The sequence below is a fragment of the Lagopus muta genome, chromosome 4 (genome assembly GCF_023343835.1).
Source record: "Lagopus muta isolate bLagMut1 chromosome 4, bLagMut1 primary, whole genome shotgun sequence".
NCBI lineage: Eukaryota > Metazoa > Chordata > Aves > Galliformes > Phasianidae > Lagopus > Lagopus muta.
Window position 1 is genome coordinate 64,082,866 of NC_064436.1, and position 15,725 is coordinate 64,098,590.

The 15,725-nt window shown below is 42.4% G+C and overlaps 1 protein-coding gene across 1 annotated transcript; it reads left to right on the forward strand.

Moving 5' to 3' along the window:
- Positions 1 to 35: 35 nt before the first annotated feature.
- LOC125692224 (histone RNA hairpin-binding protein-like) lies at positions 36 to 12,924 on the forward strand. Its single transcript, XM_048942458.1, has 11 exons — positions 36 to 253; positions 1,629 to 1,745; positions 2,108 to 2,212; positions 3,554 to 3,685; positions 5,786 to 5,935; positions 6,982 to 7,119; positions 7,717 to 7,833; positions 8,721 to 8,828; positions 9,218 to 9,325; positions 9,630 to 9,737; positions 10,413 to 12,924. The coding sequence occupies exons 1-10, from the start codon at positions 198 to 200 to the stop codon at positions 9,727 to 9,729; spliced, it is 1,131 nt and encodes a 376-aa protein (XP_048798415.1). The 5' UTR covers positions 36 to 197; the 3' UTR covers positions 9,730 to 9,737; positions 10,413 to 12,924.
- The last annotated feature ends 2,801 nt before the right edge of the window (positions 12,925 to 15,725 follow it).

Genomic DNA, 15,725 nt, shown 5'->3' on the forward strand with positions numbered 1-15,725 from the left:
ACCGGCGTTCCAACCTCACCCCTTGCTCAATAACAACCCAGTGCCCCCACAGGCACCCACGCCCTCTTCCCAGTCTCAGGGAAACACCGCCCTGTAGCGCGCTGTGCGCGCTGCTTCGGAGGGTGGAGCCGCGCTTGCGCACCGCGCCGAGCCTGCAGCCATGTTCCGCGGCGGCGGTGGGGGCGCTCGGCTCAGCCATGTTCGGCGCGCAGCAGGGCCGTTCCGCCGGCGGCGAGCTGGGAGGGCCACGCAGGTGAGCGCTGCCGCGGGTGGCCGGATATGCTGAGGTGCGGGCTTCGCTCCCTCAGGGCGCGTGGGTCCTGCGTCGGGTCCGTAGGGCTTCGCCCGCTCCGGGCCGGGGATGTGTGGGGGATGTCGGGGGAAATGGGCGCGTGGGCTGAGGGGAGCAGCGCGGCTGGGAGATCGAGTGGTTGACTGTTGTGGGTGAGCGGGGAAGGGCTTTGTCCTTTAATTGCCTTCACAAAATGTGAGCGTGTCGGAAAATGTCCTTTTGCCTGGATTATGAGTAAATTGCGTGGTGTAGGCAGAGCAGCAAGCGGCCGGAGTGAGCCAGGAGAGAAAACAAACCCAGAGCGCTGATCCAGGGTTAAGGAGACAAAATCCTTTCCTCCACCCGCTCCTTGGCTCCAGGAAGCGCAGAGACCCGGCAGGGATGGCGTGCACAGAGCAGCGTGGAAATGGCTGCGTTTTCTGATTTGGAAGGCTCCACATCACCACACCAAAATCCTAACTCCGTGTCTTGAGTGCCCAAATGCTCCCTGATCTCTTGTCAGCTTGGGGCTGTGCCCACTGCCCTGGGGAGCTGGTTACACGTCCCCTGATATCCAACCCAACCCTCTCCTGAACTGACAGCACAGACTCCCCTCTCAGGCTCACTCACCATTGCAGTTCTTCCCCTGTGAGATAGGTCTGGTGCCAGTAGGTGCTGCAGAGCTATTGTATGTAGTCAGTGATCTTTGAAGACAACAGAACTGCCTGAATTGAGTAGGAAGGCAAGGAGAACACAGCAAACTTAATCCTTAAGCAATCCTTGGCTGTCCTTCCAGTGTATTTCAAGCACTCCATACTAGCTCGAGTGCTTACTTGTGAGGGCTCCATGTAGTGTCTGATGAAGAATTTCCAATATCGGCATGTTTTTCTGTAGCTGTTTGACCTATTTCTCCTTAATCACACCATTTCCCGTGTCAAAACTGACAATTCTTTTGTTCAGGACTTCAGTGATGTATGCAGTATTGCGTAAATGAAGCTAATATGGTGGTGACATAGGCCTGTCTGAATATTGGCACATCAGCAGTTCCATAAATACTGCTGACCCTTATTACAAACAGAAAAGGTAGTTCTGCTTTTCCAGAAATTAAGTTTATTTTAGAATTTGGGTGTCTTAACTGCAGCAGTGTGAAAGACACTTTTGCAGTAACTGCGTTGTCTAACACATTTTCTAAGTTCCTGTTACCTGAATGAGTAGCTTGGCACAAAGTCACATATTTCTATACCAAAATTAATCAGTATTTTGTAACTGTGAATGATGATACTTATATGTAGTTTTCAAAGACAGTATTGCATGACTCCTTATGACTTGATTCCTGATGAAAATGCTTATTTTCCAGTTCTGCGCAGCATCCACAGTGTTGGCATCAAGAGCAGAAATGTAGAAGTTGGAATGATTCAGGTTCTTTGACATTTGACAAATATCAATATGGCCATTTAGACCACTGGCTGGAGAGGTAAGGAATACATGGGAGGTTTGTTTAAATTGTGTATTTCCCTTTGTTGTTGTCTTTGATGGAGTTGCAGTACAAGGAAGCACTTGCAGTGGCTAAGCTTTTACATGTAAGAGATTGTCAGGTCTGTGTTCTGATGTAAAGTTTTCCTTGTGACTGTTTCCTTATTCCACAAAACGAAGCGTGAGTTATCACTGCAGAAGGTAACTTAAGCTGAAATGATTTGCTTGAATTTTTGCTTGAATTTGAACTGAAATGAGGTGGAAGTACACTCAGGGCATTACACTTGTGGTGGAAACTGTTTGTACTCTGCTGAAGTTCATATTAGGAGCAACAGAAGCTCATACAAGTTTCTTATTTTCCAGCTCTATAACACCAGGAGATTCTAGGCCTCTTTCTAGTTGCCCCAGCTGGGAAAGTGAAATTAGAGAAGGGAAAGCAATGAGGACATCTACTAAAAAAATGACAAAGTAGGTATTGAATAATTAAGTCACTGTTTTGTGATCTTCAGCTACTTCGCATACATTAATGACAATTTGAAATGCAACCAGGTTGTCTCAAATCAATCACAGATCACAGAATCACAGAATCACCCGGGTTGGAAGGGACCCCAAGGATCATGTAGTTCCAACCCCCCTGCCTAGCAGGGCCACCAAACATACGTATTCAGATCAGGTTGCCCAGGACCCCGTCCAACCTGGCCTTAAACACGTCCAAGGACGGGGCATCCACAACCTCCCTGGGCAGCCCGTTCCAGGGCCTAACCACTCTCCTAGTAAAGAACTTCCCCCTAACATCCAACCTAAATCTTCCCTCCTTCAACTTAAAACCATTTCCCCTAGTCCTGCTGTTGTCAGCCCTTTTGAAGAGTTTACTCCCCTCCTGGGTGTAGGTTCCCTTCAGGTATTGATAGGCTGCAATGAGGTCACCCCGCAGCCTTCTCTTCTCCAGGCTGAACAAGCCCAACTCCCTCAGCCTGTCCTCATAGGGGAGGTGCTCCAGCCCCCTGATCATCTTAGTCGCCCTCCTCTGGACCCTTTCCAAAATCTCAATGTCTTTCTTGTACTGAGGGCTCCACACCTGGACACAGTACTCCAGGTGGGGCCTCACAAGAGCCGAGTAGAGAGGGACAATCACCTCCCTGTCCCTGCTGGCCACCCCTCTCCTGATGGAGCCCAGGATCCCATTTGCCTTTCGAGCTGCCAGAGCACACTGCTGGCTCATATTCAGTCTCTCGTGGCTCATATTCAGTCTCTCGTAGAGAGACTGAGGAACCTAAAGGAGAGAATAGCAATGAGAAGTTTCATCTGCAAAGCTGTTCATGTGATGATTTCAGACCCTTTCTTTTTGGTTTTAAATTGCATGTTCATTACAGCTTTCCATAACAGAAAACAGTGAAAGGAAAAACAAAAAGCAACCTTCTAGGCTTAGAAAGAGAAACAGCCATGTAATCATTCAAGCCTTTATATTATCCATTTTTGTGGAGTTGAATTTTTTTAAAAATATATAATAGTTTCCTACAGATGCGTGCCAATGATCATGCACTGCTTTATTTCCCTATTGTGGCACTATCTGTAAGCTCCTTGTAAGGCAGCACAAACATATGTTTACTTATTACGGGTGTGAACAATTGCATAAACTTAGAAACCTCATTGGTTTTAATGGTTGGTTTGGTTAGCACAATTTTCAGCTCTGTAAACTACTGAAGTAAACATTGCTTTTCTGTCAGAGTACCTGCAGTTGTGTTTTTATGTGACTTGTACAGCTATTAAAAGGCGCGTCTCAACTTCATTCTAACTTTTGTTTTTAAGTTGCGTTTCAAATGATTCTGCTACCCCATCTGAAAGAGAAACAGATGAAGTGGTTCTGAGGAGAAGACAGAAACAGATAAATTTTGGAAAGAACACACTTGCTTATGACAGATATATTAAAGAAGTTCCAAAGTAAGTTGCACGTTTCCAGATGAACTTCCTTTTTCCTTTCCTTGATGTGTCTGCAGGCCAACACGCAGCTGTAGTTTGTTTTCCTCAAAAAGAGGCTGGGCTTTTTTGCATAGAAGTTATTTATTTAAGGAAGTTTTATAGCTAAATGCTGCACTTGTGTATTGCTGTTCCTGTAATAGCAAACATTCTTTAAATTTGGTATTCATCTGCTCCCTTTAACCTTTCTGGTGCCTGCTGCTAGGCCAATACAAAGTTAATGGATTGTAAGAAAAGACACTTCAATAAGGAATTAACTAAGCCTCGCATTTAAACGGTAACCAATTAGTGGTTAGTCAGTAACTAATTGAAATCAGAATTTGGATTTTATGCTTTCAGTCATTCTTGCTCAGGAGTTAACATTGTGAATTCTGGAACTTAAAATGAAGACTTTGCAGTCAGCCCCCTCTTCTTACTGCAAACCTACTAGAATTCAGAAGCCACTCAGCAGTAACATGTGAACATGCTTCTGTGTTTGTTGTTTGTTTTGGGGATTGTTTTATAGAGGTGTTGTTTTTACTTTTTGTAACAACTTGCTACTTAGAGCTTCCCAACTTTCTCTGGGTTCAGCCTCTAAGAGTCTATCATGAATATTGCCAAGCAATGCAGGGAGCTCTGTAAGCTTCCTATTGATCAAAAGTTGAAAGATGAAACTAGATGACTGTAACGCTATAACAGATGGAAAGTACCATAGTAATAGTGGGATGGCAAAGTCTTTGGCTACAACAAGTAAGGACATGCCCAAATGCAGCAGCTGCAGACACAAAAACGAAGAAAAAGAGCTACTTACTTCTAGAGAGCTCTTGTAAATGGGAATCTCCAGCAAGAGATGCCCTCATCTCCACTGCCACCCCTTAAATGAGGTCTGGGAAAGGATGGATCCTGGCTCTGTCCCTTCTGGTCACTCAGATACATTGCATGCACCTGAGTTCCCCTGGGTTGGCCCGGCCTTCCCACCAGGTGCTCAGTCATTGATTCAAGCTGTGACTTAGCATTTCCACTACAGTGAGTAAAAATCAACAACAGGTATTGTAAATTATCGCAGATATTTCACAATACCACGATTGTATCTTCCATTAAGTTAAATTACAGGTGAAGAATAGAAAAGGTGAGACAATGTTCAGGAAAATAAACATGGATACACTGTTTAGAAACAGTAAATCTGGATAGCATTTAAAAGAGTAGTTAATAAGACTATTTCTTAGCAGGGACCTGTTTCTCTTACAGAATGATAGCAAAACTAATATGGCTAAGTGTATCAGTCTGTGAAGCTGTTATGAAAATCCACTTATAGTGCTTTGTTTGATTTAAAGCATGATTGTAATATGTTCTCTCCCCCCCTAAATCATAAAGTCAACTCCAGTATGGTGGGACTAGAAACGGTATTATTTTGTGCTGGAGGTACTTGGAGGTTGACCCCTGCCAGCAGCCAGGTACCCACACAACTTCTGCACTTCTTTTTCCAGTGGGATGGAGAGTGGATTGAGAAGAGTGAAATTTAACTGGTGAAGGGAACAGAGGAGATGGTGGATACAAAGGCAGTCATTTTCTGCCTCTCACAAATAGGCTGATGCCTTGCCATGCTCTGAGCAGTGCTTACTTTGTAAGATGCCTCCCCTTCTTAAACTGTCACTTTTTAATAGCCAAGCATCATGTTATATAATATGGGATACTGCTTTTGTCACAACTATTTTTTCATCCCAGCTTCTTGCCTGCCTTCACATTAATGGCTGCAGGAGGGAGCTCAGCAAAGTGAGGTTAGATCAGAAAGTCTTGAAGCAACCTTCAACAGTAGTCAAAATATTAGTGTTTTACCAACACTGTTTAAACATACATCTGAAACACAATGCTTTGACATCTTGCTAGACTGGATGACCATCTAGTCTGTATCTTATCTTTTGTCTGTTGTAAACAATGTTCTAGAGTGTGCCTATTTCAGTTTAGGTGTTAAAAAAGAGGAGAGCTCTTTATTAAATTACTGAGGCTTGCTTTATCTGACAAACAGGATTTTTTTGAAGGACAGAAGTTGTGTCTTGAAATATAAATGTTACTGTGTATTTACAGGAATCAGAGAATACCAGGAGTTCATCCTAGAACACCAAACAAATTTAAGAAATACAGCCGTAGATCCTGGGACCAGCAAATCAGGCTGTGGAAGATAGCACTGCATGCATGGGATCCTCCTACTGAGGAAAACTGGGATCTGCAGCCGGTGTATGTTCTGGTGAATCAGTCAGCACACCTTATGGCACAGAACTGTTAGAGCAATACTAACTGGGAGCAAGGAGGGCAGGGAAAAAAAAATGTCAGGCTCAGAAATGGGAAGAATCACTTGAAAATCTTCTTTCCTGGTTGAATTCTATTAATCTCTAAGGTGGTATTTTATTTAGTCTAAATTGATTTCCAGTAAGACACTTTGAAGTTCAATCTGTCTGCAGTAATACATTGTCTTCACCACGTGTTTACACTGGTTAGTGCAATGAAAAATCATTTCTCAAGAAGGGGAGAGACTTAGGCAGAAATCTGGTCACTAATTTCCTTGACTTTGATAACCTTTCCATCTTTGCTTTTTCTGTTGTCAATAAAGCCATTCTGCTGTAGTAGTGGTAAATAAAAGAATTCAAGAATTCTAAGATAAAAGATATTTCTGTGCTCTCTGCCTGAGTGGCAACTGTATTCAGAATTACAGAATGGCCAGGGTTGGAAGGGACCTCAAGGATCATGAAGCTCCAACCCCTTGCCACAGGCAGGGCCACCAACCTCCCCATTTAATGCTAGACCGGGCTGCCCAGGGCCCCATCCAGTCTGGCCTGGAAAACCTCCAGGGATGGGGCATCCACAGCCTCTCTGGGCAGCTGTTCCAGCACCTCATCACTCTCTCTGTAAAGAACTTCCCATGACATCCAACCTAAATCTTCCCTCCCTCAACTTCAAACCACGTCCCCTTGTCCTGCTATTCTTCTTAAGCTTCTCATACTTTTGAATTTGTGTAACAAGGCTGGCTTCACTCACACCACCTGAAAGTTTTGGACTAGTAAATAAGAAAGAGATAAGTGAATATACTTTTATTAGCACTGCTAATAACTGCAGTGTAGTTTTTAGCTATGCTGTGATTGAACTGCAATGAAAGTTGCAGGTGTTTGCACCTTTTGGATGTTATTTGAGATTAACTGTTAACCAGCGCAGCTTAACTGTTTTCTTTTAGAGCAGTAAGCTAGTTATGTAATATTTTTAAATCCAGGTTTTTTTCCTGTTTCTAGGAGTACAGAACCCTCAGGCAGTTCCCAAGAATGGTTCTACAAAGATCGTGATGATTCTGGCTCCACTATATTTGATGAAAAGCAGTATAGAATTAAATGTGAAGATCAGTGCAGCCAGACAGACTACACATCAGAGAGGTATGAGACACAAACTCTGTCATTAACTTACTGCAATGATTAAATACACGCTGCTGCTGTCAGGTTGTCTTTCTTTTTTTCTTTTGTAGAAGTCTGATGAGGGGAACAGTTAATGCTGAGTCTGTTTGGTGTTTACATTGTAGAATGTAGTCCATCTCTATTGCAGACAATGGAATGCAGGAAAAACTAGCACTGTTACAGAACTTCATAGTTAATAGCTAAAGAAAGCAGAGTTCTTTCTGCTTCACTGTTTATTAGCAGTATTGTGCTTGTCTACACAAGAGCAGGGAGAGTAGAAGTAAAGCACCTTGTGCACTTGCCTACTGAGATACTTTATACGTATCTCAGTTATACATGATGAAAATAGTTCTGCAGTTCCTTGCGTGATTGAGACTCGGTTCTGTTTTCAAAATACAGTGGAATGGTCACCAAATTTCAGCCTTTTTTTTTTTTTCAGTATTCCTCTATTATGACTGAAGAATCATACCTCAAAGAAATAAAATCTTCCCATATGCCATTAATTTACAAAACTCTGATAAGCATTTAAATGCAGATGAAAAACACTTTGTGTGTAAAATCCACATCTTATTTTTGTAGTCCCTGTTCTCCTGATTCTTCACCAGTATGGAAACGCAGAAAACGAAACAATTCTGACTCCTCTGTGGTTTCAAAGGGCAAAAACCATTATGTGCATATGTACCATGCATTGGAAAGGTATGAAGTGATTCTGCATGTGGTATAAAGTGATGCTGTAACTCATATTACAAACTGACTCTGGGAATATAACTGGAATTTCTCTCCACTTGCTAGTAGCTTTAATTTTCTTTAAAAATGTGTGTGATTTAATAAGGACAGGAAGTAATGCCAAAAGCAATAAGTTGTGTAGTTGCACAATTGTAGAGCTGACGAAGCTTTGTTGTCAGAGGATACAACATTGGTTACTTGGGGACAAATACTGTCGTAGAATAGCTTGGGTTGGAAGAGACCTGAAAGATCATCAAGTTGCAGTGCCTCTGCTGCAGGCAGGGCTGCTGGCCAATCAGGTACGGGATCAGAGCCCCATCCAACCTGGCTTTAAACAGCTCCAGGAATGGAGCATCCACAGCCTCTGCTTGTTCCAACTCCTCGTCACTTGCTCAGTAAAAAACTTCTCCCCGACGTCTAATAAATCTCTTTTATTTTAGTTTTAAAGCCATTCCTCCCTTGTCCTATCACTATCAACCTATGAAAACAGTCGCACCCCCTCCTGTGCATGTGCTCCCTTCAAGAAATGGAAGATCTCAGTGAGGTCTCTCCAGAGCTTTCTCTTCTTCAAGCTAAACAATCCCAGTTCCCTCAACTTTTCTTGATAGGAGAAGTGTTCCAGCCCTCTGAAACTAAAGGAGAACTTTAGTGGCATAGCTCTAGACAAAGTTATGTCACAACCACAAGTAAAGTGAAATGATTTAACTTCTGGGGAGATTATAGATTCTTCTCCCTAGCCTCAGTAAGAATATGAATACAGGTGTTTTTTCTTCACTTAGCTCCCTTATCTTATGAAGAATTAAGAGAAACTATGATACAAAGCTCCATGGTTTCCAACCTTTTCATTTTCTTTCTAGTCTTACAGAGTCAGGACATCAGCAGACTTTTACTGAGTGCTCAGATTGGGAAAAAATTGGTGAAAATGATGAAGTAATGACAGTACAGCACAACATAGAAATAAAAAGGTAAATACCATAGTGATGATCTTTGTTAGTTGCTTGCACAGTGTCCTTGGTTTTGTTTTTTTTTTAATCTTGTTTTCCCTTCACAGTTTAATACTGTTTTGTTTGTGTTTCTCTTTTCTGCAGCGTGTAGCATGGTTGGTTATTTTTCTTCTTAGAATTTAGCTGCCTCTTCCCAGTGTGATTCCCCATCTGCTGCTTCCACCATGAAGCTGCAAAATGCTCAGCCCCTTTCCCCTGCTGTCTTATGGAAAACAATGGCCCTTTGCAGCACCGGGCTGTGATTGTTAGTTTCTTCTCACTTGCTGTGTCCAGGAACTGAAAACTCTCTCCTCAGAAGTGAAGCAGTTTTGCAGCTGATATTACAATAACAGTTACTTCTTTTTATGTAGTGACCCCATTCCCACCAGTTGTTCTTCAGGATGGAACAATCAGAACAACACCAGCATCTTTCTGCCTGATAGCAAAACTTGCAGAGAGTCAGACTGCCAGCTGCAGAGGTATAAAACACAGCTGTCAATCAGGCTTTTTCATATATTAAGTTAGATGCATGCTTGTGTTACTGCCATACTCCAAACCAAACTTCTATAGTAATGAATTTTTTATTGTTATTTTTTGGGATGTCTTAGTCACTAATTTGTGTGGTGTATGGTAAAATTCTATCCTTAATGTTCTCTTGTTATAGATTATTGCAGTAAAACACATGTTGTATTTGATATTAAAGTATTATTGTAATTAAGCTACTTAGTTGTTTTGAACTGAAATAGAGATACAGAAGGAAAATGTGTGGATTTTTATTTGTAGGCTTAAACTTTGTAGCAGTTTATTCAAAGGACATCGGTCAGAGTATCCTGAAAGGGGATGGGGAAATACTGAAGACAGAATATTGAGGAAAAAAATTTAAATACCATGGTGAGTTGATGGTGATGACCTTTACCCATTCAGAACCCAATACTGTTAAACAGAATCCAGTGGTTCTGTTCAAGTAGATCAGTTTGTTTGTCTGTTGTGTTACTATGATTAGTGTTCCATCCCATCCTCTTATATTTATTTCAGTGCCTTAAAAGAGCTGATACATTGGGCTTGGTGGACTGAAATATTTATCTGTTCAACCAGAAAACATAATGCTTTTTTATCCTCCACCTGCCTCTTAATATTTTGTGATGCTGTCACAGCTGTGTTTGCAGCAACAGATTTCACTGAAAGTTTTCTTCTGAATTATAGATTTCTAATGCATTAATAGGGTTGATTCTGTCTTGAGTTTTTTATGAGCATTGCATTTTATGTAATTTGATTGTCCTTGATCTACATGACATACGGAATAGGATGTAAATGTCTTCAACAGTCATTGGCTGGAATATTCTCCATAATAAAATTACTAGGAATGTGGCACCCAACTGGTTGTACATGACTTAGATTTTTGTATTCCTTTAATACTGTGAGGAAAAGGCAGGTGGAGCTCTCACAGAAAGATGTCTCTAATAACATTTCTTCTATTGACTCAATTGATTTTAAGTTCTTTGGATATAATTAAGTCTTAACATGTTATTTTTCTAAAGTGCTAATTTAATATTTGTAAATATTTAGTCTGTCTTTGTATATAGAAGCATCAAAGAAGGACTTTCTCCTGTGACAGAAAATTATTTGAAGATTAGGATATAGTCTGAAATCAGCAGATCAAACCTTGGACAACTGGTGCAGTTTCCTAAGTTCTGCACTGAAAGAAGAAGAGATTTACAGTCAGCATTTGTGCAGTCAACACAAGGTGAAACATGCAGGTGAAAAAACAGAAACAAAAAGCATGCATCCATAATGGAAATTGAGAACCTTTCTGGTCTTCTGGGATAGTCAGTTGATACTTACCAGCTTTGCAGTTACATGTGTATCCTGTTGAAAGTATGCTTGATTTTTCAAAGGGAAAAAAAAATACATCAGGATTGTGCTAATTAGAATTAAAAGGAATGTATTTTGTGAATTAACAAGTGTTCAGGTGAAGATTGATATAAGGGGTTGGAAGAGAGGCTCAACTTCTTAATTTTGTCATTTGCAAATAATTTAGTTCAATGTGTTTTTACTCTGCTTTTACTGTAAGTTACGTTCTCAAAGTATTAATGCTGTCTTTAACTCTTTCTTTGCTGTGGACATTATGACTTGATCTTTTACGCCAGGCTTGAAGTTCAGTGTGCAATACTCTTCTGTAACATCACAGCTTAAGAAAGTAAATATTTTGCCATTAATGACTAGATACATTACATTTATAAAATACTGTTGTTTGTCTCTTTGTTTAGGCTTCTCCAGATCTTTAAGGATAGACTGTCTTCTGCAAGCTCTGCCTCGAGTGTAAAACCTCTGATTTTATTCAGATTTTCCTAAGATGATGATGGATATACCTTAAAGCTTTTGTGAGGACATTTCTACTTTACCTTTGTTGACAAATGACGTGCATCATGTTGTAAAGGCTACTTCCAGGGATGGGTATTGCTGTTGCCATTTGGAGATCATGCTGCAGTGAGCTAACGTTTTGCTGGTGAATTGGTCCAATATTGAGTCAGAGTGAAGAATCCACCTGATGAATCAAGGAGTTAAACCTTGTTTTCTCTACTGAACCAGAATTGTGTATCCAGCCTGGAGAACTGCTTCTAAACAATGTAGATAATTCCAGTTTGCTCTTCAGTTGCTAAAAGCAAATTGCTTTTAGCTTTTCGCGATCATCTTTTTGACTTATTTTCCATTCTCTGAGGTAATACATATTAAGCTAGCATCTGCCTAGTGTGAAGGGAGAAGGAGAGATTATCAGATTCAGCACCTTCTCTTTGAGGGGATGAGACTGTATAAGCAGCCATGTGGTCTGAATACCTGGATTTCACTTTTGATGTGTGTGACCTGAAGAGCCAATACTGCTGAAGGGATAAGATGATGAGGTTACTCTTGTTACAGGAAATGAATGAGAAGCAGCAGTATTTGCAGGTTTGGAGCTACTTAGGCATGGGGTGTCCTGGCTAAACTGTGATAATGTTGACTCTCCCTTATTTTACTTTTCTATGCTGTGTGCCAAGCATTAAAGTAAGGGCTGTGACTCCAATGGAGTTTAGATGAGAACTATGTGTCAGGTAAAATATATTTTCTTTACAGACTTTGTGACTTAAGTAGTGGGGTACATATGTTTATTAGAGCTATTAGTTGTCTTTCTACAGTGGTTCAGCTCTGCCACTGTTAGTTGGCTCTTCATAATGCCACTGCAGGAACTGTGGCCTTGAGATGATGCACAGTGACCTTGTGGGACTGGCAGGGTACTCCCAGGGCCAGACATCCACTGTTCTGCTGAAGCAGCAAGCTGCTGCTTGGAAACTTCCAGTCCCTTCCAAAGCATTACTTCAAACTGTTGCTTAGATTTCTTTCAACTGAGTTTTGTAGAACTTCTGTGCTAGTTTGAAATTTTCAGATACGCTTCTCATTTGTCCAGTGCATCAAGAAAACTTGAACTGTATACAGCATTACTGCGGTGAGCTGGAGCATTAGCTTGTCTTCACCAAAGCCTGTCAAATGTATAGAAATTACTACAGTGGTTATGTTTAGCAAGTTTACTAGTTCCCAGTGAAGAAAAGGTTCAATATGTAGGGGAATGTGTGCTGCTGCTTTAACAGGAGTATATTAGATTGATGGCAGCTGCTGCTCAGTAGTAAGAATGTCCTTACGGTCTGTGTGCTTGCTCAGACATAGGAAGAAGGTGAGGCCTCTGGTACCTAGAAGTCAAATTAGTCAACTTCCTACCACTGGGGGGTGAAAGGAGGCTGCCTGCAGGTTGGTGAGGCTTGTCCCCTACATTTCCTACATCATCTGGGACTCATCCATCTATGCTTATGCTTAAGGGTCAGTGGAGTCCCAGTACGAGATAGCTCAGTCACATACCACAGTATGGCATGTGCATACAGGGAACAAATCTGTACAGCATCTTCTGAAGTACTATTTAAGAGTGATGGTGTTCCAGCATGCATGCTTCCATGTGTTTTATGATGATTGTAAACGTGAGAGTGATTTTTGTTTCTGGCATATTGTCTTTATGCAGAGGAATTAAAGTCTTTAACCTTTAAAATGCCTCTTAGTCTGCTTTCAGTGTTGTCATTATTATAAAAGGAATATGCGGGTTGTCTTTCTGTTTGCTTCAGGCTATGTTTTTGGGGAGTAGGAGTTAGCTCCTGCTGAAAGGGGTAGGAAATACTCTTCAGAAGGGGTTTACAGTACAATATAGGTTGTGTCCAACCCCTCAGTTCTGACATCTTGTCATGAGCTTGCATGTAGCCTAGTGGAAGGTGGGGAGCAGCTGGGGCCCCAGGACTCACTGCCATAAGAAAGGTGTGCTTGTGGAGTGGATGGAGCTGCCAGCTGGGAGCAATAGGCTGTCATGAAATGTTTTAGCTCAGCCTTCAGAGCCCTTAAGCTTTTGTCTGGGATGGATGGCTTCTGCAGCAGATATACATATGCAAATCCATAGGATTTGTAATTTGTCAGCTCTTAAAAGATTCTTAGATTAGAATAACTAGTCTTCCTGTAGTGGTTATTTTGGGCAGAAGTATTCTCTAATCCACACACACACAGATCACAGAATCACCCGGGTTGGAAGGGACCCCAAGGATCATGTAGTTCCAACCCCCCGCCTAGCAGGGCCACCAACATACATATTCAGATCAGGTTGCCCAGGACCCCGTCCAACCTGGCCTTAAACACGTCCAAGGACGGGGCATCCACAACCTCCCTGGGCAGCCCGTTCCAGGGCCTAACCACTCTCCTAGTAAAGAACTTCCCCCTAACATCTAACCTAAATCTTCCCTCCTTCAACTTAAAACCATTTCCCCTAGTCCTGCTGTTGTCAGCCCTTTTGAAGAGTTTACTCCCCTCCTGGGTGTAGGTTCCCTTCAGGTACTGATAGGCTGCAATGAGGTCACCCCGCAGCCTTCTCTTCTCCAGGCTGAACAAGCCCAACTCCCTCAGCCTGTCCTCATAGGGGAGGTGCTCCAGCCCCCTGATCATCTTAGTCGCCCTCCTCTGGACCCTTTCCAAAATCTCTATGTCTTTCTTGTACTGAGGGCTCCACACCTGGACACAGTACTCCAGATGGGGCCTCACAAGAGCCGTGTAGAGAGGGACAATCACCTTCCTGTCCCTGCTGGCCACCCCTCTCCTGATGGAGCCCAGGATCCCATTTGCCTTTTGAGCTGCCAGAGCGCACTGCTGGCTCATATTCAGTCTCTCGTCCATCAGGACCCCCAGGTCCTTCTCTGCCGAGCTGCTCTCAAGGACCACTCCTCCCAGCCTGTACAGGTGCCTGGGGTTCTTCCGGCCCAAATGCAAAGCCCTGCACTTTGCCGTGTTGAACCTCATCAGGTTCACCCGAGCCCAGCCCTCCAGCCTGTCGAGGTCCCTCTGAATGGCATCCCTTCCTTCCACCGTATCAACCGCACCACTCAGCTTGGTGTCGTCAGCAAACTTGCTGAGGGTGCACTCGATTCCCTCATCGATGTCATTAATAAAGATGTTAAAGAGCACCGGTCCCAAGACAGACCCTTGGGGGACACCACTTGTTACCGGCCTCCACCTGGACATAGAGCCATTGACCACCACCCTCTGTCTGCGGCCTTTCAACCAATTGCTAATCCAGGTTCCATACATCTGGACAAACTGTGCTAGCACAACAAGAGGAAGGATACTGAACAGGTAAGGTTTGAGGTCTACTGATGTCATCCCATGCAGTGCTGCTGTTGGATGTAGAGCCATTTTAATGCCTCTTAATAAATCTTATCCATCTAAATAGACCAGTTAAATCTATCTGTTGTTTATCTACCCAGAGCTATCTGACTCAAGGATTAATAATTCAGGTAAGCAAAGCCTGAATCTAGCATTCCATCTCCAGTTTATTTGATAGCTTTTCATTAATGCTATCAGTTTTAATTAAATCCAGTTTGTATGCAAAAATAAGTTTCAAGCTTTACCACTTAAGATTTCTTCTGAGAAGTGACATGCATCTCCTACTGGTATGCATCCACTGGAAGGGTCAGTTCATAGATGTGTTATCTGTACTTGTAGAAGCAGTTCTTCAGTAGTGTTCCGAAATGCCACAGGTTGTGTGCTTTGCTTCTGCTTTTTTATTCTTGAACTGTTGCTTTGAGGTCACAGTGATGAGGATACCTCCTTCCCTCAAAGTTCCCACTGAGCTGAGAAAGTGTTTTTGTGACAGATTTTCTTTGCGGTCAAAGATATAAATGATGCAAGGCAGGTGTAATCCTAAAGCTGTGTTAAAGCAGATAGTTCTGCTTAGTAAGCTGAATTTAACATGTCTGTAGTGCTATACTAGCTGCTGTAGGGCTTCCAGGCTTATAGCTGGGCAACTTGGATGAATTCAGGTAAATGTGCCATTAACTCAGAGCAAGGATGGGGAATATAGGTTTGATTTCTATGTTTTGAACATCTACTGAACTTCAAGCATGTCCTTCATCCAGTACAGTTCTGTTTTCTGTGGCAGTGTGTGGGAGAGTGGTAGCATAGCAGAAACATTCTTATGCAAGCACAGCTATTTCTTTTACAGATACTGCACAAGAGATACAGTAATGCTCAAGGTGAGGAAAGGGAAAGGAATTTCCAAGATAACTTCAGTTGCACTGCTTTCAAATCTTAGTGTTCTGCTGAGCACAAAGTCAGCCTGTTAGTGCACAGAGGGGGAGGCAGCCTGGAGACATTCTACAACAGAGATCTTGCAGAGAAGAAAGTGCAGGACCTGTGTACAAAATGTGAGGGAGAAAAAAGGAGGAGGTGAGGGAAAGAGAACTTGCTTTTCCTTCCCGTGTTTCCTAAAATTACTGGATTCAGTCAGGAGCGCTGGCTATGCCAATGCTCCACCTAACAGCA

Bases quoted from the DNA above. Each gene is read 5' to 3' on its own strand.
- LOC125692224 (XM_048942458.1), top strand. From the start codon at position 198: ATGTTCGGCGCGCAGCAGGGCCGTTCCGCCGGCGGCGAGCTGGGAGGG. The intron at 254-1,628 runs GTGAGCGCTGCC...CTTATTTTCCAG, and splicing joins GAGCTGGGAGGGCCACGCAG to TTCTGCGCAGCATCCACAGT. The intron at 8,829-9,217 runs GTAAATACCATA...CTTTTTATGTAG, and splicing joins CACAACATAGAAATAAAAAG to TGACCCCATTCCCACCAGTT.